Raw genomic sequence first — 25,539 nt, 5'->3', positions numbered from 1 at the left:
TATTTTTTAAAATAAAATCAATTTGTAATATTTTTAAGCAAACCGAAGCCCAAGCCCAAGACCAAGCCCAAATCAGGAGCCTAGTTTAGGCCCAGAGAGGGATGGATTCTTCCAGAGACTAGTGTGAGGTCACCTGAAAAACGAGAAAAAAAAAATGGAATGAAAAAAAGGAAAGAGTAGAAAAAAGATGCTCGTAAGGGCAGTCGCGACGGTCACAACCGCGGCAGCAGTCACTGCTCTGCCAGTTGCGTATGCCTACGCATCATTCTCTCCATCTTCCTCTTCTTCATCGTCTTCGTCTCAGGTCTCCAAGACCCTAAATCTGTCGTTCCTCTCTCAACCGCATCGCCCACGCCTTGTCGGAACTGCTACTCACCCTCCCGCCGCCCTCCGGATGGACGCTTCTTCGACCAACCACACTTCCTCCTCCCAGGTACAGTTTCATTTCATGGGGTTTTCCCTTTTTTTTTTTTATTATGTCTCATTTTTATTTTCCTCTGTTGAAATTCCTTCGTTTGACTTGCAGAACGATGTCGTTTTGCCGGAGCTCCTGGTGAGTTTGGTACTCTGCTGAGTCTTGAATTGGTAGTTGATTCATATGGCTTATTTTGAAATTATTTTGTGGAAGCTGCTGTATTTTTCGAGTCATTGTAGTTGGTAATTGTTGAGCCCATTGCAAATTGTAGCAGTTTGCCTTTTCCTGTGCGGTGTTGTCATTTAGCATGTTTTTATTGGAAAATGAAAACTATTGCAAAAATAGAATCAGAGGAGGACCTTGATTTCTGAATTACCTTGATTTTCAGTGATTTCCTGTTTTTAGATTTCTGAATTATATATCTAAGGAATGACATTTGCTAGAGTTATATCGTTTGCTTTCTCATCCATTTTAGTTCAGCTTATTGAACTAGTAACCAAATATATCTGGTAATGGTGCTTTGTCTATCTATTGTATTTCTGAAGTTTATTGGTAGATAACTCTATTTAGATACCAGGAATGTGCACCAACATCTATTTTCTTAAAACAAGTTGGAAGATCATATTTTAGTGAGTCAATAATGAACATTATTTTTGTGCCCTTGAGGCCTGGCTCACGTGGTAAATGGTTAGTGGGTTTATGGGAGGTTCTAGGTTCAAGTCCCAATAGGGACAAAAAGGAAAAAAATAATAATGAACATTATTTTGTTGTTCCAAAATGGCCATGCTCTAGATTGATTAAGCTCAAAAGAATTATTTGGTGGGTAAAAATTCTGCACTGAGGTTTTATATCTTACAGCATGTGAGAACATTTGGAAAGGATAACTTAAGGGTAGTTGAGATTAGGAAGCAGTTGATATGCATTTCTTTGTTATCCCAAAACTTGGGTGGAGGATTGTGAACCAGTCTGTTGACCTCAGGTTTGGTGTTTGGGAAGTCATTTTGGTGTTCATTACTATTGTATGGACTACTCCCTCCTCTCAAACCTGTCAAGTTGTGTATGGGTTTGGAAGGGAATTCATGAAAGGCTATATTGGCCATAGTGTTCACTGTATAATGAAGGTGGACTCAGGATTTGATATTTCAGCTGATCTTTCAGCGCCCAATGTGGATGGGATTTGAGTTGAAGTGAGTTCAACAAATTTTTCCTAACATAGAGCAATCAAATGGAAGTTGTGAAGTCTTAGCTGCAGAAAGATAGCTTTCCACTCTAAGAGAGGAAATGGTTTTAGGAGTACAAAGCTCAGATAAATAAGGACAAGATAAAGTAGTATAGTGACGATTGATTGGTCACTTGGAGATCCCATAATGACGTTTTCAGGAAATAGAGACCAGGTTCTGAGGATGTAGTCTCCATAGTGAACAGTTCATGAAAGCAATCTATGTTTCAGCAGTGACCTGCTTACTTTCTTGGCTAGTGCTTTGGGAGTTGCGAAAATCAACATTGACTCAACATTTGAAAGTATTAGAAGACCTGCACCATAGTTTTATTTGGAGCACTGAGGATGATTCCATACTTAAGTCTCTCTCTTCTTTGGGTTTTTTTTTTCCCCATCTTTTAAGATTTCCAAAATCCCATGTTACATGGGTTTGGGTGCAGGCATGTATCTTCATCACTAGTAACATCTTGACTTGTAAATTTTGATGTTTTTGTATCTGATTATTCATTTATTTTGCAATTCCTTAATGATTGATGCTTATGTGGATTTAATCTTGCTGAGCTCAGCTGATTTTAAATCATTTACTAGAATTATTTATTGCCTAACTATCAAATTCTTCTTGAGTTTTTAATGATGTAAATTAGGTACCTCTGATGATGATGATATTCTGAACTTTTGGTATTGGTATGATAACAGACAGAGTTTATGGTGGATATGAAGTGTGAAGGCTGTGTTAATGCTGTAAAGAATAAGTTGCAAACCATCAGTGGTAGGTGATAGTTCTAGTGAGTGATTGTCCAAATATCAGATATTTCTAAATGGTTCATTCATCATACTGTAGTCATTTTCCTTATTGTTTCTTTCCTTTTTTCCCCCTCAGGAGTTAAGAATGTTGAGGTTGACTTGAGCAATCAAGTAGTCAGGGTTCTCGGTTCTTCACCTGTGAAGACCATGGCTGATGCTTTGGAACAGACTGGACGAAATGCCCGATTAATTGGCCAAGGGATCCCTGAAGGTTCTTGAACTATCACTTGGGCTATTGTTATGCAAATTAGCTTCTGTAGTCTTATTGATTTATAATTTCTTTGTTAATTTTTCTTGAGCAAAGGCATGACATGTGGATATTCAACCTCATTTTGGGAGAATGTTACTTGCTCTATTGCTATGACACACTAAATTTTTAAAGCTATGATTAGATAGAGACAGAGCAACCTCTGAGGGCACTGTTTTTGGTGTCTCCTCTATACTTAATATACGACTTTTCTTTACCTATCAAAAAAAAAAAAAAAAAGATATAGACAGAGTAACCTTTTAGTTCAAGCTTGAGTAGAATTTTGACATCTTAACATTGAGTTAAAAAGGGTTGTGAGTTATTAATTTTTTCTTCTTTTTTTTAACTCCAATTCCTTTAGTTTTTCCAAACTAAAAATTTCCGGCCTTTTACATGTAGCCAGGGTTTGAGAAAGGTTATCCTGAAGGAAGTTTACATCTTAGGATGGTGAAGAAGGAAATATATTCCCACCTCAACTTCCATGACAATAGTAACCATAGCATGATATTATTGGTTCACCTACTGTGTTTAGGATGCTAAAACTCAATTTCAGTGCTTTGCGGTAGACTGAATGTATAATGACTAAAGACAGCAAAAGAAAATTCAAATTCATTCTAAGATGGCAAGTGTCTCTGAAGCCATAATCAAATTTGAATTTCAGTGCTTTGCCATCCTTCAAAAAACTGTGCTTTTCAACCATCTTTTGCTGATTTTGTGCATTCAAATTAAACCTAGAATTCATGTTAAGGACATTCATTTTTCCTTCAATCATCATTTAGTTCTACATTTCGGTAAGTTCTTTTTTGCTTAAAAATCCTGATAACTGGTTGTAACTACATTTATGTATTTTGGTGTTTTTACACTTGCCATGAGCATGCACTAGAGCAGCTACAACTTGTTTGCTTTTGTCAATAAGGGCTTCTCTTTTATTTCAGCATGAATATGTCTACCTGCTTTTATAAGTCCTAAAAAGAGTGAGGGTCCTTTATGTGATGTTAGAAATCTTAGATCATGCAAAAGGGAAACTCTTTGGAAGAAGGTCATAAGGAGGAAATATGGGGAGGAAGAAGTGGGGTGGCATTCATATGAGATGAGAGACGCTAATGAGGTTTGGTTATGGAAAACTATAAGAAAATAGTGGGATCTCTTTAACTCAAAAGTCTCCTTTGCAATGGGTAATGGGAGCAGAGTGAAGTTTTGGAAAGATAAATGTAGTGAGGAGCCTTTAAGTGTGATATTCTGATTTATTTTATTTTATTTTATTTATTTATTTTTGATAACCGAGGAACCTTCAATGACCAAACTCTTAAGACTTTCCATGGGGACCCAAACCTTGGGGTGCTGACCGTCCCACAACAATCATCATCGGGTAAATTTAGGGTATCATCAGTGGTAGAAATCGAACCCAGGACCATGTTCTACTTAGTGGGACCACACTTCCCAATGTTCGCACTAACCAACTGGGCTACCTTGACGGATATATTTTGATCCTTGTTTGCCTTAATCGGATCAAAAGAAGTGTAGGCAACAGATTTATGGGCGCAGAGGAGGGAAGGAGAAGATTGGAACTTCTATTTTGCAAGGAATTTGAATGATTAAGAGTTGGATGTCATGGAGTGTTTCCTATTTAAACTCCTGGGATAGTCAATGAATAGGGATGAAGAGGATAAAGTAGAGGGTGACAACAAAGGGAAGTTCTCTATAAGGCACGTTATTCTCTTTTGGAGACAGATTGTGTTATCCCTATCCCATTAGGGATAATTTGGAACTCCCGAATTCCTTTGAAGGTGAGCTTTTTCACTTGAGAGACTTATTGGGGTAACATGTTGACTTTGGACCAGCCTTAAAGAAGAGGTTTGTTTTTAGTCAATAGGTGTGCTTTGTGTATAGAGGAGGTAGAATCCATTGATCGCATTCTTCTTCATTGTGATAAGGCTAGGATTTTATGGCAGTTGGTGTTTTCTTCATTTGGTATTCCTTGGGTTATTTCCTCAGTTAGGGAGACTCTCCTAAGATAGCATGGCTTTTTCATAGGTAGAAGGTGAAAGGAGGTTTGGATAGCTGCTTTCTTATGTATTTTCTGGACTATTTAGAAGGAAAGAAACTGAAAATTCTTTGACAATGAGGAGATGTCAAATCAAAGACTCAAAAGCACTTTCCTTAATAATCTATCTTCGTGGATTATGGTGTATATAGATGGAGGCACTATGCCTCCAATTGGTTTTGTAGATTGGTTGGGTTTTTGTTGAAAGAGGGAGTAGTTTTTATTTCCCCTCTTGTTTTTTTGTTTTACCTCTTGGCTTTCATTGTATATGTCTTGTGTACTCTCGTGCACTAGTTGTGCTTTTTAAGGCATTCTCTTATTTATCAAAAAGAAAAAAAATCTCAGATCATGCGTCCAGCATGAACTTGCACTTGGTCAATCAATATAGTTCATTCACTTCTGTGTTTGATGACTTTCAGTTCTCTTACAAAAATAATCAGAGTTCGCAATTCATTGACCCCTTGCTATCGTTCTGTAGATTTTTTGGTTTCTGCTGCTGTTGCTGAATTCAAAGGTCCAGATATTTTCGGTGTGGTTCGCTTGGCTCAAGTGAATATGGAATTGGCTAGGATTGAAGCCAGCTTTAGTGGGTTGTCTTCAGGGAAACATGGGTGGTCTATAAATGAATTTGGTGATCTCACAAGAGGTGCAGCAAGCACTGGTAAAGTGTTCAATCCAACAAACAAAGGAACGGATGAGGAGGTTTGCTCTGACTTATGCCTTTTATCCAAATATTTTATGTTTCTACAGTTTTATCTCAAATTTGTTGATAGTTGCAACTTACAACCAGTATCTCCTTTTTCTAATCATTAGTTGATGGCCATTATGCATGGAAAGCACAGTTTTCAACCTGCAAGTAATGAATGATAGTTGAAATGGAGGAACACAGACAACCTTGCCTTTGGTCTTGACTCTCCCCCAACTCCTTCATTTTCCTTCCCTCTCTGTGCTTTCAGCCTGCAAGTAATCAATGATAGTTGAAATCACAAAGACAGCCTTGTCCTTAGTCATGGTCAAAGACCATGACCCAACACCTATTGCCATCTCCTGATCCCCTGCTCCCCTTATCCATCTTCATATGGAAATTAATTATTTAAGGTGATCCTTTTGGGTGTGTTTTGGTGATTCATAGGATAGCTACATCCTTTGGCGGGTAATTTCACATTCAACAATACCTATTGGGAGAGTATATTGAAGTGTCCAGGGCTATAATATTGCCTCAAGTTGTTGAGAACACAGAGTTGCTAGTAGATATGAATGATTGGTTGCTCCATAGATTACTTGACCCTAGAAACATTAGTGTTTATCACTATCATCTCATTTCCATTTTTTGTATGGATGTGAAAAACATATCTTGGAAGTAGAGCAATGAGTAATGCTCACGGAATAGTGCCTACTGGAAAACATGCTTATATAATTTCCTTTTGATATATTTAGACTGGCTTGTATCATGTTGGCTTAAGCACTTATGTCTGGACTGCTCTTCATACCTGAAATTTGAAAGCACTTAATCACACCACAGATTGCCCCAGTTTTTCTGTCCACTTCCCCTCCCAATGTAGTATGAATAAGCAATGAAGATTGGTAGATTCCTATCCCCTCCTTCTGAATTTGAGCATGATCTTATAGAATAAGTGAATGAAAGTTTTCTCCTGCAATAACCATTTTTATTCCAAAAATCCAAAGAAAAATGGCTGAAGTTTGGTTACACAAATACATCTTTCCTCGTACTCCTGTGGAATTATCATTACCAAACTACACGAAGCATTTTACTTATTTTGTGCAAGTTATCTTACAAAAGATTACAAATCGGTCTTTTCACTTTTTATTGAACTTCATTTCTTTCATCAATTTTGCAATTTTTACAAATATGTGTAAGCATTTTTTGGTGATAATATAGTCATTCCTAAGTAGTCAAATTTTAACTTTTTTTATTTTTTTTAGCCTCTTGGTGACCTGGGAACACTGGATGTGGATGAGAATGGTGAAGCCTTCTTCTTGGGTGTCAAGCAGAACCTGCGGGTTGGTGTTCTAATTGGACGGGCTGTAGTGGTATATGGAACTGAAGATAAATCAAATCCAGGTGTTGCAGCTGCAGTGATTGCTAGAAGTGCTGGGGTTGGTGAGAACTACAAAAAGATTTGCCTGTGTGATGGAACCACCATATGGGAATCAACTAACTCAGATTTTGTCGCCAGCAAGGTTTGATGGTTCACTTAACCCTACAGGTTGTTGGCTGCTTGTCCACCCTGTATAAGGATTGTGAGTATTATGATCATGTAACTATTACAATATCACAAGTTCAAAATAAGAAACACAAAAGGATAATAAAACAGATACAGCTCTTGTGGCATTTTTGGAAATTTTAGGAACTTGGGTATCTTTCCAATCTTAGTTTGGAAATAAAGCTAAAGTACAATTTGATTAAGTTTATTTTCAAAGGTGATGACAGATTGCTAGCAGCTCCCCACAGTTCCTAACTGGAGTGGGTTTAAGAAAGTCGCCATGTATTTGTACAGTTGTCAAGATAATATGACTGACTTCAGGTCGTTGAAGATAAATAACTCTTTAGGCAACGGGCAGACAACCATGGTTTTAAAAACCGGAGCGGACCGGCTCATCACGGTTTGGTCCAATCCAGTCAATTGGCAGTCAATTGGACCAGAAAGAGGTTGAATCAGAATCGGACGAATTAGCTGGTTCCCTCGAACCGAACAATTCAATTTATTTTATTTTATTTTATTCCCAGCATCAAAACAACGTGGTTTTGATGACTATAAAATCTCATTTTCCCTCCCTCCCTTAGAGCAACCCTCCCTACCCCCGAAAGTGCTGCTGTTGCAGCCCCACCTTCCCAGTGCAAAGCCCCTAGCTACACCAACCCAGCAAAGCCCACCCAACCGTTTGGGCGCCTCAACTCCACCGACAAAGAGGTTTGATTTTTATTTTTTATGTTTTTCTTTCTTTGTTGATTATAATTTATTATTATTTTTTAATTTTTTGTTTAATTTTTAAAATTTTAATAAGATATATTTATAACATTACTGATTGGTTGGCTGGTCCAATCGATGAACTATGAATCAATAATTTTTCTAATTCAATGATCAATCAATCTAGTTGTGAAAACATTACAAACAACTGATACAAGTAGGGATAGATAATGTCCTGATTTAGCCTGATGTAAAGCCCTGATTTAGGTTGCTTACCAAATGAGTTACACCTAGAAACAAAGACCACAATGGCAAGTAAAGCTCAGACTCTTTATACGCTCCAACGTAAGGGTAAGCAACTGATCAAACCAACTTTATACAGCAGAAAAATTCGCTCACAGCATAAATGGGCCACCCATTTGATGATGGACCCCACTTGAGCGTAAGGATTCAGTGATTAGATAAGGCAGAACATTAGCCTGCTGGAGGCAATAACCCTTCTCTCTTGGCCATCTCATACAGGGCAATTGCTGACAGAGTCTTGGCATCAGCTGTGACACGCCACAATTTCTCATAGGGAACTACATGCACCTTAATCAGCTCACCACGTTCTCGAAGACCTGTTTTTTTTCCTTGCAGCTGTGTGATAGTCTCTTTGCTTACACTTCCTTTGTATAGAAACAGGCTAATTTCCTCATCGCACCCACCCTAACCATGATAAAACAACAAAATTGATATTTCACTAATAAAACTGAACAATGAAAAACAGAAAATATGGTCCATCAAGGTGTTATAAATGGTAGTTGGTTTATTCAAATTATCATAAAGCAAGCATTTGTTCCTTATGTTTTCCTTGACATGCAACAGTTTGTGTGTGTGTGTTTTTTGGTCCACCCATCACCTGTCAGAGCAACAGAGCACAATAGACTCTAATTTGTGCAAACTTTGCATATGACTGAAACTGTACAAAGTTTCACAACTCTGCAGGTTGTGCCTTCTCATTCACTAAATCTTGTACTGGATGATGATGATTCTTAAACCTTCACAACTCTTGCAATTACAGTGACCTTAAAAAAGAGAATGTATCAAGTATCATGTTACTCTGATAATCCTGTCTTCCACTAAATATTTAGAAGAATTTCAATTTCTAGTCAATCCTGGAACCAAATAATTGCCAAATCCCAATTTAACACCATACATGGGAGATCACCTACATTCTAAATCTCAATTAGACAAACAGAACAAGGGATAAGGATATACAAACCGGTGAAGGAAAAAGTCTGCATCCAGTTGATGGGTCCAAGAAGGCCGTGAGGTCAACCATGTCTTGTAGATTTAAGTGTATACCAGTCTCCTCTTCTACCTGTCATACTCAAAAGATAAAGTTTGAAAACGTTCTGAACTTGGGGTCCTAACCTAACTCCCCCCAAAAGAACAAACACAATAAAAATAAACCATGGTTTCAAATTCTGTACAATAATGATGCAAAGCTGCAGGCAGATTTATATATGGCAGTGAAGATAAAAATTTCTACATTTATGCTTGTAGAGAGAGATACCTCACGAGCTGCTGTGCCAATAAAATCACCTCTGTCATTTTCCAACATTCCAGCTGGCAATTCCAAGATACGCTTCCCAACAGGGACCCTAACCTTACACATGCATGAGTGTTTGTCAGAGTTTGGAAGAAAATAAAAGCAATAAAATAGTTATTTCTCTCTCCTTTTTTTTTTTTTTTTAATTTCTAAGATAACAATTGATTAATTGTTCAGGAAATTGAAGTAGTGCATCATAAAGAACACTGATGAACATGAAAAACCTACCTGTTCTGTAAGAACAGTGTAAATTTCGCCCTCTGAGTCCAAAAGGATCAGCACAGCTACAGCTGGTCCTCTTGCAAACACAATGCCAGGAACCTAAGAAGGTTTTAATCCATGTCTACTACATGAAGAATGATATGATAATGGGGTATATACTTTTCAAGGTAGAGAAAATAAAACACGTATATGTAATTTCATTGAAATCAAATTCAGAAATGGACATTACAAAATCAAGTAGACTATTAAATATTAGAGAAAGTAAAAAAAAGAAGGAAAAACACAACTATCCAGAAGTAGAAAGCCTGTGCTCTAACTGAATGGTGCAGATTGAGATAAATCTAAACCCAGAAGCAAAACACTGGAGATGTTAATCAATACCTTTTTCCCCGTCTCCTTATCAAGAATATCTGCTTTGAACTTGAGAAATCCAATGCGGTTTCCAAACATATCCACTCCCTGTTACCAACCAGATGTCAACTTGAAATTGTATAAATCAAGGGGGGAAAACACTCGTTTAACTAAAGGAGCTTATGAAATATGCAGATCTTATTTACCAAATTTATTAGACAATATTAAGTTTAGCCAATCCGTTTCTTAACCTCTAAAAACAAACATATATCTATAAGGAAAGAAAAGAAAAAAAGAAAGGTTTTGGTTGAACTTTTAACCAGAGGGTGACTGCTTGTCTCTATTATCCATCAAGTTGTTGACCTTAATTACAAATTTATAGATAATGTTGATTCTAGAAAAAATTACACCAGTTTAACCCCACCAAGTTACCTATAGCTAAAAGAGTATGCATTATTTGAACATTACATAAACACCTCCCTCCAAATTTCAGGTTATGGACAGCACAATATTACCAGAGACTGAAAAAAATTATGACACCAAGGCAAAGATAAATTTAACTATCCTAATGTGAGCCTTCTGGTCATCAAAAAAGAAACCAAGCAAATTCAAATACTATTGGAGGTAAGTTCAGTAAAAAAGGCACTCCAATGATGCCCTAGAATGGCAGGTTGTAACTGAGTCATGATTAAAGCTCAAAACCTGGGGATAGTGGGGAAACAACCAAGCCAGAAATCCATGACCCAAGAGTCATGATTAAAATACTGTTTTGCATAAGGATACAGGAAATTGTGGGGGATTGAAAAAGAGACTCCAAGAGTTGCTACAAAGAAGCTACCCAAACCTTAGAGGGAAGGACACAGGAGAATATTTAGCATCTAGGACTTTCTTACTTATCAAAAAAATATATATTTAGCATCTAGGATAGGTGTTCCCCCCTCAGGTATACATGTTATACACTTGCTCTCTGCAAATGGTTGATGTTTGGATATAGTTCTGTTTTCTCTATGCTACCTAGAAACAATAACCACAAGCGGTAAATACCTGATACTCAAAAGAAGAAAAAAGGATCTCAACTGATCATAAAGTACATTAACTGTTCAGGAAGTGCATTAGATAACTGGAATGATTCCAAGTTACAAATTAGAAAGCTGTGCAAACAATTTCAGGGAAAAGCTACCTGAATAAGCACACGTTCCAAAGACATAGCTCCATTAGACAATACCCCAGCTTCACTCTGCATATTCTTCAGCCATTGCTTGAACAACGAGGAATCAATAGCTTTCCTGCCACACCAAGCACAATCTCAAACAACCCAAATTGTAGAGCAATTCCAAAAATTCCCTCCTAACAGCCACTAACTTGATAAAAACAAAACAATATCTGCCTTTGCACAATAGCAAAGTTTCTTATTTGCAGCAATCAACTAACCTAGATCTATTTACCAATCTACAATGGACTAGATTCTCGTTCCAAGAAATTAAAACCAGTGTTGATGTAAGAGCTTTAATCATAACATGCCAACAATATCGCCTTCTTCTAGGACAAATTTCTTAATCTCTAAAATAGTGTTTTTCCTAAGATACCATGGAGAAACAAAACTTAGGGCATGTTTGCAAACAATTGTCAAAAAGCAGTCTTTGAGAAGAGTTCTTGAAAAACAATTCTAAAATAGTTTTCTCAGCTTATTCTCAATGAAAGCACCGTCTACTTATGTCCAATGCAAAAGTTCCCAAATATTCTCCATATTTTCAATTATGGCTGAGAACGCTCTACAATAATAATTGAAAACAACTGAAATTTGTTCCAAAAAACCTGTTTCTATCATAGGTTTGCCGAAGTGTTTTCTACGATCAAAAAACTGCTTTTAAGAACCCTTTCAAGCATCAAACACCATTTTTCCCCTCAAGCTGTTTCAGAAACCAAAACGGAATTTACCATTTCCACCACTTATGGAAAAACTGAAAATTTTCCCCTTAGCATCAACAAACTAAACTAGATCTATTTATTGAGCTGCAATACAATACATTTTCACTTGAAAGACATGAAAACAGGCCAAGAACGGTCCCAATGATATAGCCTTCTTCCACAATAAATTCCTTTAAAATGTAGAGTGGTGTTTGTTTCCTCAGAAACTCTAGAAAAAAAATAAATCTATAATTTTTTCCTTCGATTTCTCAGAAACCTAACAGAAAGGTGAGACTCGCCTGAACTCAGAAGCAGAAATTCCAGGGGCCGCATCAACAGTAACGGGATCGGCGAGTTGATTGGGCAACGTGATGAAGTGAGTGAGAGAAGACGAGTCCGACGACATCTTCGGGCAGAAAATTCGTCGATGATTTTGAAGTAGAATTGGGGAAGAGGAAAGTGCGTACTTTCTCCAATCTCTGAGCCAACACCTGGAAGGGTGATGCAGAAGGGCCATAACGACTGCAGGGTGCTTTTGGGCTCGGCGATTTTGATTTAGAACGACGTCGTCGCACACCCGCAACCTATTCGTCCTCTTTCTGAGCCATGCCTGCACACATAATAAATTATTTAGTAATAACTGTTTCATAAATTAATAAATTAATTTAACACTTGACGTAGACACAACCAACTAGGCCCAGCCACCTCAGCGGTTGAAAGAACAGACTTGTGTAAAGTCAATTCCAACGACTTCGTTGGTCCAGTCGACGGATTGCTATTAGGTTCGCTTGGAACGCTTCAGGGTTTCAAAAGGTTTACGGTGGATTCCATGAAAAGGAAGACCCCCCAAGAGACGGTGAATAAGATCATTCCAGGGTTGAGCTTGTCTCGTTCACACCATATTTCCTCCACCCGCCCAAGTTTTTTGAAAACTATGTAAGTAGTAGGACTTTCAATGACAACCTCAATTGATCGAAGATCAAACGAAGAGGGAAACCAAGTACGATGTTTATCATAGGATGCGCAATCATACAATTGAAGATTGTAGGAGCCTTAAGCATGTTGTCGAAATATACTTATAGAAAGGGGATTTGTACCTATTTCTTGTGAAGGGTTGTAAAGGGTGGTAAGAGCAATGATTAGGTTAAAAAATACATGATGGATTATAGCAACAATACACATGACAATCAATGGAATCAACTAATTACCATTAAAATATGATACAAGTTAGTATCAAAATTTGGTGAGCATTAATCCATCAATTTGATCATAGAGATTTTGCGTTTGGACAAATCTAATAACACATTAGATATAATCTTTTAGTAGCAAACTATAGGTTAAACAGATTTTAGTTACTTAGGTTATGTTTTATTTTCGAAAAAGTACTAAAAAAAGAAAAAAAATATTAAGGAAAATGATTTTATTACATTTGATTGTCTTTCAGAAAACAATATATAATTAAGATTAATTAAAAATTTATATATTTTTAAATTATTTAATCTTTATATCAAAAAGTAATTATTTTAATATGACTTCATATAAATGCGTTATCAATATAATTTATATTTTTATAAATATTATTATTTAAAAATAATATTATAATTTATAAATAATAAATTCACCATGATTAACAATTATTTTTACATATTGAATTTATTACATAAAATATAGGTATATTTTAAATAACTTTATTATTATAAAAATATATTATTAGTTAAAAAATGTTATTTAAAAAAAAATGTGTATGGGAAAGATGACTTTAGGAAAATGGTTGTTAGTAGAAAAATTGAATGATGGAAGAGGTAAGGTTTTATTTGTATTCAATGAAATAAGTTTACTTTTGTGTTTGGTCTTGGTAGAAGAAAAAATTATTACAATGATGCGATTAAAGTTTTTACTTAAGAAATGTATTTTAATTTTTTTATCAATAATAAGGATAATTAAATAAAGTTTATTTCATGTTTTATTTGAGCAAAAATATGAACTACCCAAAAATGGATGAGGGAAAGAACCAGAAAATGCCCTAAATGATCAGCAGAAGAGCTTTCAAACAGAGTATCCAGATGGTTGATCAAGCCCCACGAGCATTGGTGTCGAGCCCATGGGAAGGACACGTGGAGGGAAGCCCCCACAACGAGGTCATTCTAAAGCTTTCACCTGTCACCTCCAGAGACATGCACAATAATCAGAAAGATGAAGATCCAATCCTCAAAAGTCTGATCAAAGGAGCAAGCAACAACTCCTATTTCAAAACCAAATTAAATAGGAACAAAATAGAGAAAGATACAACTGCGACGTCCAGCAGTGGTCGCTTCCAATCCTTGTCCCATTGCTGAAACTTAGCGTGGCAAAATTGTGCCCAAGGAGATCAAGTCTCACTTGTTTTGGTAGTCTATATACTTGGAACTAGCCTCGGATATGTCCAACAGCAATCCACTTATCCTTTACATAAAGAGAAAGGGATCGACTAAAAGATAAGAAAGGTAATGTGGATGTCTTGCTACAACGCCGTGACTCTTCAAATAATGTCAATGGTTTGTAGGTGAGGTGGTGTTCGTTTTTTGACTAAATAAAAAATATCAAAATATTTGATTTTTTTCATTCAATTAAAAGTAACTCATTGACATCAACCAACATAACTAAATTAAATTTATTAATAACAAGTTCACTTTAATTAGTTATGTTAGTTAATATAACAAGGTGTTTTTAGCTTAATAGAAAAAGCTAAATATTTTGATTTTTTCTATTCAGTAAAAAAACAAACACCACCTAAGTTTACACCATACGAATTAATAGGAACCTTGCTACTCAATGATACTTCTTCCCAATGACAATGCCTCCATCTTATCAAGTAACTATTTTTAAAAACTATTCTTTAATGTTTGATAAAACAAATCCCTTTGAAAATCTAAAATGTTTTTAATTTTTTTATATTTTAAATATAATTTTTATATGTAGTGTTTTATTTTTAATTATTTTTTATATTTATATAACTATTTTTTAAAACAATTATTAGAAAACAAAAGAATATAATTGGAAAAAATTAAGAGATATTTTCTAAAAACATCATATTTTCTATTTTTAAGAATAATATGTTGTTTTTTGTTTTCTAATTTTAAAACATGTTTTTCTATTATTTTAGTTTGAAGAACGATAAATTGTTTTTGAATACACTTATTAAATAAATCCTTCATTTTTTCTAAACAAATTTGAATTATCTAAAGGAGTTTAAAACCTTAGTACTTAATCAAAAATTTATCATGGATTATCTTTTGAGTAGTTTAAAATTCCCACATATACATTCTTTCCTAGGATTTGAAAATAGACTCTTATTTGACTTTATTTAGGCATCAAACACAATTCAATAAAGCAAATATATATGTATGTCTTTAATTTGAAGTGATTTTCATTTGTTAGTAGCTTGTTTTCTTGCTCTTCAAGTCCAATTTCTAGAAGAGAGAAGAGGGTTTAACGGCTATGAGAGTTAAGCAACTTCCCTTAAACTTTACTTATATATTTTAGGGGTGTTTGATTTGAAAGAAAATTTTATGGGTTTTGAGCTGATATCATCTTTTAAGTGAGAAAATTTCTTTTAAGATGGGTTGATCTAGTAAAGGTTTCATCCCTATTTTCATATTCATCTTTAGGGTAAAACTCAAATTTTTTTCTTAAGTGGATTCAAGAAAAGGCCAAGACCAAACATGATATGAACTCAAGTATACTCTTAAGAGGTTTTCCACATTAAATTTTAGTGTTATTGTCTCTTTACCTCTATTTTATCTTTTCATTAGTTTATCTTAACTTATTCATCGATTTATTATGTCAATTGATTGAGGAATTGAGCTGGAATAAGATCTTTTAAGTTTTGGAATATTATAAAACAATCTCTTATTTGTTATTGATGTTAATGGATAACTGAAAAGTATGTTTTTTTTAGTAGATGAAATGTCTTACAAATCTTAGTTGAGGAGTGTTCGCTCATTTACGTGTGAATTGTATTAACCATCTTGTTGAAAGAGTGTTAGGGCATCCCATATTACTTGTACTTTACTTGCTTGGTGGTGGGATTGATAAAGAAGATCAAAACCATTGAAAAAAAATTAAGGGAGTGATTTCATAAGGTATGATCTCAAATTGATTTGAAGACACTTTTTCACCATCTCTATGTGCTGTTATTCATCCATAATTCCTATGAGACACAAATAGTTAAGAACTAAGATTAAAACTTCAATTGAAAAATATAAAGATAACATATGCTGCTATGCATGAAAGCATGATACTTGATAGCCATTGAAATTGGAAATTAGAAAGATTTTAGAGTTTATCTATCAATATGACAGAACTGGACTGACACGTCTAGTTAATGACAACAGAGCTTGAAACACAGCAAAGCACCCCAAGAATCAGCACATTACTTCAGCACACAAGAGCAACAAATTCACACACGTATCGGTATAGATTTCAGGGGCTGAGCCTTCTGTAAGGTAATGCCAAACCTGTCTTCCATGTTCATGTTTTCCGGTGTTATCCCATCTTCAAGTTTCCAATCACAGGAGTGAATGAGTGAGGCCAGCATCAAGTGAACCATCCGGGTTGCCAATGGCAACCCAGGACAGATTCTCCTGCCAGCACCAAACGGAATCAACTCAAAATTCTGGCCCTTCACGTCCATGTCCAACTCCAAGAATCTCTCGGGTACAAAGGAGTTGGGGTTCTCCCATATGTTCGGGTCTCGACCTATAGCCCATGCGTTCACCAGCACCTGTGCGTTCTTTGGGACTGTCAGCCCGTCTATATCTGTGTCCTCTTCAACTCTGTGTGGGATTAAAAATGGAACTACTGGGTGCAATCGGAAAGTTTCTTTCACGACCGCTTGCAAGAAAGGGAGTCGAGTGATGTCTGATTCTTTTACCTGTTTGTCTTGGCCGATGGTTTGCAGGAGCTCCACTCGGGCTTTTAAAAGTTTTTCAGGGTTGTGTAGCAGCTCTGCCATTGCCCATTCCAAGGTGCTCGAAGTTGTGTCAGTCCCCGCAACAAATAAGTCCTGTAACATAGTCTCTGGGTGCGTTAATAGGCTTGAATATAGTGTTTATTTGCCCAACTTCTATTTGAATCATTAAAAACCAGACCAAATTCATATCAAATTAAGATGGAGATAGAAGATACTAACCAATAACAAATGTTCCATATGATTTCTTTCAATCTCATTGCTGTTATCCTCGCTGATGTTGAGAAGAGTATCTAACACGTCACTGGTAGCTATTGAACCTTGCATTTTTCTTAACTGCAACCGTTGCTTGATCATTCTATCAAATATCCCAATCATCTTACCAAAATAAATTGTCAAACGACGCCTTATACCTTGTGGATCAATCTTTCTGAGCACCGGAAAATAATCTACCAAGTTGGGTCTCTCAATTTCCTCTATTATACAACGTACCAACTCCTGAAACTCTAGTACAGTCTCAGAAATTGGATCCACAAGATCCACAGAAAATATGGTGTTAGATAACTAGTTGAGACTAGTTCTAAAAGCTTCACGGCCTATATACACAGCATCACCGGCTTGGCGGCTCTCTTCAACTTTCGCAAGAAGTTCTTGCACTTTGTGGTGGCGGAGATGGGTGTTAGAGTCTAGTTTTTGTGTTGTGAATAAGTGCGAATTGCATATCTTTCGAAGGACTCTCCAAGTTGTTGAAACAGGCATCCAGGCCATTGACAATTGGTTGTGGTTTGTGGCTCGGATGGCATCAGGGACGAAGCGGTTGCAGAAGGAGAGGTCCTGCTTTTGGAGGACCTCTTTGGCCATGGGTGCAGAAGAGATGACTATTGTGGTTACATAGCCAAGTTTAAGAGTCATTATTGGGCCGTAAGTTTTTGCAAGTTCGGCTAGGGACTCATGGGGTCTGTTACCCAGGTTTAAGAGGTTTCCTACTATGGGAAGTGGAACTGGTCCCGGAGGAAGTTTGTAAGCAGTATGTTGGCTTCCTCTTCTAACTGAAAACATGATGTAAATTGAAGTCCAAGCGACGAGAAAACACAGCAGACAGCTCAACATCTCCATTTCGCTCCCTCTCTCTCTCTCCCCGACGAGCAGTATCTCTCAACTTTTCAGTTGATTTCTTAACTTCTCAAGTACCAACGGGCAAGGACGAACACCTGCTGAAACCCCCAACAAAATCATCAGAAACCCAGTTTATTCAGATGGAGTCATTCAACTCATTATTTATCAATGTTTCCAAAGAATTAATTAAGAAGATTTTTTGTTATGTATATTTTGCACAACTCATTTTCAAAATATATATATATATATATATATATATATATATATATATCCACCCAAAATCCACGGGAAAAGAACCAGGAAATGCCCTAAGTGATCAACAGAAGAGCTTTCAAATAGTAGAAGGAAATTAAACGTATCCAACTGACGGACCAAGTCCCACGGGGCCATTCTAAAGCTTTCACCCGTCACCTCCAGAGGACATGCTCAATAACCAGCAAGATGAAGACCCAATACTCAGTCTATGATCAAAGAATAACACAATGGAGGAGGAAGCAACAAGCACCTCCCTTTCCAAAACCAAATTAAATAGGAAAAAAAATAGAGAACGATACAGTACCAGATACAGACGCGACCGGCAGCGGTGGCATCCAATCAGAGCCCCATTGCTGAAACTTATGGTGGCAAAATTGTACGTGGCCAAGAAATATCAAGTCTCTCTTCGTTTGCTGGTGTACCAAGAGCTAGCCTCCCACGTCTCCACAGCAATCCACTTGTTCTTTATAAGAAAAAAAAAATGAAAAAGATAAAAGAGAAGTGAGGTGGAGGCCTAGCTACCGTGTCGTGGCCGATGGTTTACAGGAAAGTTTATACAAAGAATTGATAGGCCCTGGCCTGCACCACATTTAATTTTGGGAGTCATGTAATGATACATCATTTAAAATAAAATTAATTTTTTAGATTGTTGACTTTTTATTTTCAAAAAATATGTGTTTTAAGGAAAATAATTCTCAATACATACACTCAAATAGTCGAATTAATCAATATTCCAAACTTACCCTTAAGTCCTCTTCTCTTACCGCTAACTACCATTTTTTTTTTTTTTTGACCTTTCATTTTATTATTATTTTGAAAAGACAAATGAGCTATCATTATTATTATTATTTTAAAAAAATATAACTTTGACACATGACAATCACCCTAATGATTTTTCATTTTTATTTTGCCCCTCCTCTTTAGTATATCCATCTTCTTTTTGCTTTTGTTTTTTAAAATATGTTAGCTTGATGAAATCTTTTCAATTTCAATTTTTTGTAATATTTCATATTTTTATATTTATTAATTTTAATTATTTATGGACATTTTTAAACATAAAATAATAATATATAATAAATAATTAATGATAATAAATTTAATATAAAAATAAATACATGGTAAACAAATTTTAAGATTTCGAACATAAAATTTTTCAACATTTAATATTTTTAATTAAAGAAGGTGAAATTTTGGTTGTAATTCTAACATTTTGCTTTATTAAAATTTTAAATTTTTTATTTATATTTTTTATAAAAAAAAATTGTATTGAATTGGTTATATTAATTTTATTAAAAATTAATTTTTTTGTATATTGACATTGTGTATCATTAAAAAAAAAAAAAAAAGTATTGTTCCTTTATGAAAAATGTACTACTCTTTTATGAAAAAAGTACCATTTTTTTTAATGAAAAAAAGTAGCACTAAAGTGTGTTACTTTTAACACACTTTCATGATACTTTTAATATATTGTAATATTACTTTTTTTTACAAAAGAGTAAGTGGATCCTGTATTTCGGCTCATGCGTTTTTCACTCGATGACGAGCTTGATCCACTTATTTTTGTTTTATTTTTAAAGGGTAAACAAAATAAGAAAGAAAATCCTAAGTGTGACTCCTTGTTTTGGAAAATGTGGTTTGTGAAAAACCAGTTCGGGTTCAGGGGTCAGGTTACTTATCGAAAGGTACGATAAAGATCGTAACACCCCTCTAAGTCCCTAAAGTCGGGTCTCTACTAATAAAATGAAGCTGACATGACAATTAATGAGAAAATCAATTAATACCCAGAACTAATCATGCATATATGAGAATCAGAACATACATAGATAATGACTAGAGTGAGAGTGGGTGCGTACCTAGGCAACGAACCACCATACACTATCAAGAAAGATGGTTAGTGCACGGTAATAAATACAAAATATGTCACTCATGTCACCAAATCAAATAAAAAAGCACCAATATCATGCATGACATTTCATTCAATTCCATTTTTATTTTAAAGGAAATTTATTTGATGTCGGGCCCCCACCATAGCCCAATCTATTTTTGAATGAATCAATTTCGTAAATTCTATTACCAAGAATTACGAAAAATAAATTCACACTTATTTTAAAATATTTTGAAAATCAAAGAAAATTCAAAAGTGGCTCAGAAAATGGCAACCGAGTTTTATTAAAAATGGGATGTTGGTATCTAAAAAAAACAGAAGTTGGAAAATCATTTGAAAACGGGGTTAAGAATTTGTTATTTTGAAGTCAAAGGGAAAGAATTTGAAGGGGGGACATGTCTCAAAAAGTGGCCATGCTAGAGGTGACCATCCACTCCATGCATAAGTGAGTGGAAGGAGATGAACAATAATAACCACGGAGATGGGGACAGAGAAGGTGTTGGCAGCATTCCATGAGCTTGTTGAAGCCACTTTGCTAAACACAGAAGTGACAGAACTGACTAAAGCGACATCTGAAGGTATCCAACCATAGTGCCCAGATCCATGCCCAAAAGGTTCCATGCTACTCCCTAATGTTTTCCTTTCTCTTGCTTCAACATGCATTTCCTTATTTTCAAACCTCAATTTCCTCCCACTTGAATATTGACCATCTCAATCTGCATCATCCTTGTCATATGAATCTACTTTTGCAGGATCACTGCCTCATTCATCAACTTTGGAAGTGGAATCAACCCATTGCCAATTGCCTTCAAGAAAATCAATCATACTGTACTCAGCTGAACCCATAGCACCATAAAAAGGTAGCAATCTCATCTTCAATCAAATCATTCTCTATTAAGTATGGTTGGCCAAGGAGAAAATATCTTCTTTACGCAATACCATCTAGAACTGCATGGGCTCTACAGGTTTAAAGCTTCTATCAAAATCGTCAAACAAATTATGTGATGCACAAGTCAACACAGGAGAAGACTGATCCCAATCTTTGCTTCTTCCAGAATTTTGATATTTGATTGAAGCTGACATCAACTCTAGAGTTTTCTTCAGGAAAATGCTCCATGAAACTAGGGTCCTTCTATATCAGCATTCCGACAGGTTAAAGGATCTCTCAATTCTTGTTCCATCCATTCCTATTAGGATCATAGATTTCAACTGAATGGAGAGTCCTCTGCCTTCTTGTGCATTCGCCTTTAAACCCTTTATTCATTCGAGCACTATAGAAACTGATCCATCTCAGAGATTCCTTCAATGGATCCTCTCCCCCAAATAGATACAGATGACTACTGTTTAGAACAGTATAGCCAAAGCCCAGAGTTCAGAATATTTCACAGGTACTGGTGGAAGTGGCTGTCAAAGCTGGTAGATGAGGTCAGAAGCGTTCCATGATATCCTTGTTCGAGATCCCTTAGCATTCATTCCAGCAGCTATCGATTTGCACCATTCAGTAAACATTGCTCGGGTAAGGACTGTAGCACAAACGGTACCATCTCTTGCTACATTATTAATGGTATTTGCAACCAGTTTCACAAGGCTTGCACAAATATTCTTGACTGTAGCATTAAGGCTCGAACCTCAACCCCGAATCTGATGTCTTTAGCAGTATGGTTCCTGCCCCAGTTCAGCCTACTACCGATCTGATGGATGTTGTGCCAAGTGATCTGAACCTTAGGAGCGAGACTGGTGACGAGACAGTATATGGCTAGGGAGTTAAAAAAACTAGAATTTCATGGAATGGAGAGTTTTAGCGAGAGAGAGTCTTAGAGATAGCACGAGGGTTTTAGAGAGAGAAAGTGAAGGACTCAGTTACAACGTGAGGAAAATAGGGTCTTTTGAGGTATTCTCATCTGGAAGGCAACTTAATAAGCAAGAGGGTAGCATGAAGGATTGGCGTGGATAATATGGAGGATGACTTTCAGTTGATGAACTTGGTATACTCATGCATGGTTAGGACTCTCTCTGTTTGACACCTTCAGTCGATTGCTCCTTCTCTGCCCATTTGTTTCATCTCCATTGTCATGTCTTTGTTCACTAGGTCTAACAATTCCCAAGCTAGGATTCCTTGAAAGATTGATACTATATTCATAATATCCATATGCTGCACCAGTTTCCTTCTCGACCAGCTCATCTATTGCTTCTCTGCGAGAATGCTGGATGCTATTATGGGTGCCCTGGATGGCAGTGTCCTCTTTGTCAATGATCAAAACTCTTTCACAACTTTTCTGTACATCAGCAGGTTGAAGAGGCGAAGCATGCTGCTGTCTAACATATATTACATCCTTCCCGCTCATCTTCACACCAACTATAATATTGGTGCCAAATGTTTCAATAAACCTTGCCAAGGCAGCAGGATCCCATGATGATGGAACAGCGTTCTTAACATGTTCACGAAATACCATTTATCCTCCAGGAAGATTCCCTTGGCTCATCCCAGGTACTGTTGGGCCCATACCAACACCTCCTTGAAGATTACTCAATGGTTGAGAAATGCCAAGGTTTGAGTTTACCGACATATTAGAAGTTGCTGAAGTGAACGAACCAAAAGCTGAGTTTTGTGCAACCTGTGCAGTGCCTGCTAGTGTTCCAGGTCCAGTTATTGATGAGACAGCTGACTGCCCAGATGAGAACACAGCTTGAGTGGTATGCACAGATGATGCCATTTCGTTGGATATCATATTTGACATATGCATAGCCATGGAAGTCCCACCCATTGACAGAAGTCCTATAGAAGTTCCCCCACTTAGGGCTATAGAATACGTCACTTGCCGTGCTTGAGAGAGGTTGTTCAGAATGCTTACATTTGCTGCAGCAGGAACCACAGGACATAATGGTCTGTGATATACCACTCACTATAGGTTTCAAATCAAATCTTGGACATTGTCACCACTTGAGATCATCTCCTGAGAAGTAGAAGGTGGTGAAGAAGTCCGAAAGCTTGGAACTCCTTGAGAAACAACATATATAGTTCATCTGAAATAGATGTTCTTCTTTTTACCGTCTCAGACAATATCCAACAGCTTGTGGCAATAAGGCCATTAATAGAGGGATATGCTTCAGCTGTAATCAAAATTCAGTCCCTCCAAAGAGGCCCTGTGCCACCCTCCGGCAGGTCCCCATGCACTTACATCCCGGAACGTCAACACGGACGATGCACCTCCCAAAGTAACTCTTCAAATTCATGCATCACAAATCCATTTGAAACGCCAAAACCCAAACCCCACATGGAACCAGTGGACGAGAATAGGCATTTATACGCTCATGACATGGTAAGATTTGATGGGACTGTCAGACAGGTATGGGATACATGACTGAAGATTTTTGGAGTGCCATCTTCAAGTACCTTAATACCCTTTCAAACTCTTCAATAGGACCAGCTTGCCCTCTCATTGTAGGCATAAAGCATCAGCTCTGACGTATGTGCATGTGACATCCCATCTTCCTTTACCCAGCCAACCTTGCCAACAAACACTCTATCATATTCATCTTCCTCTTCCTCAAGCGTTTCAGCAAATTATTCTGACCTTCCTCGAAGATGTTAGCATCAACTAACTTCTCTTTCAATATATTTCTCCATTCCCTCATTCGCGACTGATGGAGAGTATAAAAAAAATTCTATCATAAAAAATCAGCAAATGATCAGCCAAAGCCGGATCATCCGTCACCCAGATCAGTATGTCAACCAATATCCTCTTCTCACTTGCATATTTCACACCAGCGGGGGCATTATTGAGAGCGATACTAATGCCAGAGTGCGTCTGCTGCACAAAAACCGGGATGCGACTTATATCGATATAAGGATAGATGGAAACTGGACTACTGTAACACAACTTAACCAACGCAGAACTGATACTCTAAGCAATGACATGTGGATCGCAATCCTTTGGTCTTGATGGAACTGCTAGGAGCTTCCTTCCCAGTTTCCCTGTGTCATCTTCTTTGGTGCGTCCTTGTTACAGTTAGCCTAGCAAGCGATTCTGCTCGTGCAGTTTGTTCAAGTTAGACATAATTATCATACCAACTTCTAGCAAAGAAGTATGAGGCACGTTCAGAACAACATCAGGGCCTCTGCAGTTCCTGCTTAGAAAAGCATACACAATATCGATAGCAACTTGCTTAACAATGGAAGAGAATTTCTTCGCCTTTGCATGAGAATGCCCAAGAATGTATGCAAGCCCAGATTCCCTAGCTTTCAGTATCGGCAGAGACTCTTCTTTGGGAAGAGAGTTTTCCAACTGCTCATCGCCAGATTTCATAACTTGGATATCATGTGAAGACTGCACTGAGTTTTCTTCATGACTAGGATCATTGAAAGTCTGCTCTGAAACATCAAGGGCTTCAATATCTAAGTTTCCAAAACTCTCTGGATGATTCTTCAGTTATTGGTCCCAAATCAGCAAACATCATCTCCACACCTGTGATTGAGATAACCACTCCTCCTAATGATATCCATCCTTCAATGCCTGTGCTTTTAAGGAACTTTAACATGTAAGTTGGAGAAAGGGCACAAAATATATGCGGATTCCACCTCAAGATGCTATATATCCCAATGTCACTAATGCACAGAAGCCATGCTGTGACAATTGGAGCAAACATGAAGGCAACTCTGTGTTCCATAGTGCTGAAGAGAGAAAAGCACCACTAACACGACACCCGAGATTAGAACAATATGATTCTTATGGAGCTCTGTGATTTTCAGTTGAACACCCGAAACTGCTGAAAGAACTGATATTGCAGGAGTGAGAATTCCATCACCAATTGCCATACAGGTTCCCAGCAAAACAAAAATCAATAGCCCCTGGCGAAACTTTGGGTGCTTCCCAAAAAACTGATTTCATAGCTGTCAATCTCCTCTTCGTATCATCATCATTCTCCATCAACCAACCTTCCCAGATTCACAGTCTTAAAGCCAGATAGTCTCTTTCAAGGGAAAACAGAGGAGCAAGGGAATAGAAATAGGAACAGAGCAGAGAGCATTTTTAACGAATATGCTAAACCCATTTCATTATTTATCCATGAGTTTAACAATCACTGGGTTAAGATGGAAGATGTTTGCTGGGGGTAAGACATTAAAAACGCAGCAAACTCTTCAAATATTAAACTAATAAACATCAAAGCACAGCAACCCAACAAACAGAGTAGCAATCACAGAGCATGAGACATAAGAGATATGAAAAATGAAAGTGCACGGGAAAGCCATAACAACCATACCTGAAAGCCCCTTCTTCAACCAGGTGTCTTGGGTTGCAACTCCCTGCTCTGTCTCCGGTAAGCGCTCAGCTCATAATCCCTCTCGAAGATCTCTGCTCCATACTATGGTTCCTTCCTTACCCTCAAACTCTTTCCTCTCACAAAAATAACCCTCAGCAAAACTTGCCTCACGCAGCTTACTCCTTTCCCCCTCTCTTTCTCCTCACTTGCCTCACAAGCTAGCCAGCCACCGGAATACCTCTCTCTCACCCTCGTCTGTTTCTTCCTCTCCCCTCAAAATATCTCCCTGCCGCCCTCAAAAGCACCTTCCCCTCTCTCATATGCTCCTCTCTGCAGCTA

At 37.0% G+C, this 25,539-nt stretch overlaps 2 protein-coding genes and 1 pseudogene across 2 annotated transcripts; 1 reads left to right on the top strand and 2 right to left on the bottom strand.

The window, feature by feature from the left end:
- The first annotated feature begins 161 nt into the window (after positions 1-161).
- LOC117907013 (copper chaperone for superoxide dismutase, chloroplastic/cytosolic) lies at positions 162-7,157 on the top strand. The gene is made up of 6 exons (XM_034820338.1): positions 162-433; positions 527-553; positions 2,331-2,403; positions 2,515-2,649; positions 5,208-5,431; positions 6,674-7,157. Exons 1-6 carry the CDS (start codon positions 188-190, stop codon positions 6,935-6,937), a joined length of 969 nt encoding a protein of 322 aa, XP_034676229.1. The 5' UTR covers positions 162-187; the 3' UTR covers positions 6,938-7,157.
- Positions 7,158-7,800: 643 nt separating this feature from the next.
- Positions 7,801-12,517, bottom strand: LOC117906951 (nudix hydrolase 14, chloroplastic). Its single transcript, XM_034820249.1, has 8 exons — positions 12,440-12,517; positions 12,034-12,344; positions 11,007-11,112; positions 9,857-9,934; positions 9,482-9,574; positions 9,218-9,310; positions 8,924-9,022; positions 7,801-8,367 (listed from the first exon to the last, which is right to left on the bottom strand). Exons 2-8 carry the CDS (start codon positions 12,249-12,251, stop codon positions 8,134-8,136), a joined length of 921 nt encoding a protein of 306 aa, XP_034676140.1. The 5' UTR covers positions 12,252-12,344; positions 12,440-12,517; the 3' UTR covers positions 7,801-8,133.
- Positions 12,518-15,988: 3,471 nt separating this feature from the next.
- LOC117927627 lies at positions 15,989-25,491 on the bottom strand (annotated as a pseudogene).
- Positions 25,492-25,539: the final 48 nt, after the last annotated feature.

This window comes from Vitis riparia, chromosome 2, assembly GCF_004353265.1.
Source record: "Vitis riparia cultivar Riparia Gloire de Montpellier isolate 1030 chromosome 2, EGFV_Vit.rip_1.0, whole genome shotgun sequence".
In the NCBI taxonomy this organism is placed as follows: Eukaryota; Viridiplantae; Streptophyta; class Magnoliopsida; order Vitales; family Vitaceae; genus Vitis; species Vitis riparia.
Note: the sequence above shows the minus strand (reverse complement) of the source record. Positions and strands in the feature narration are given on the sequence as shown.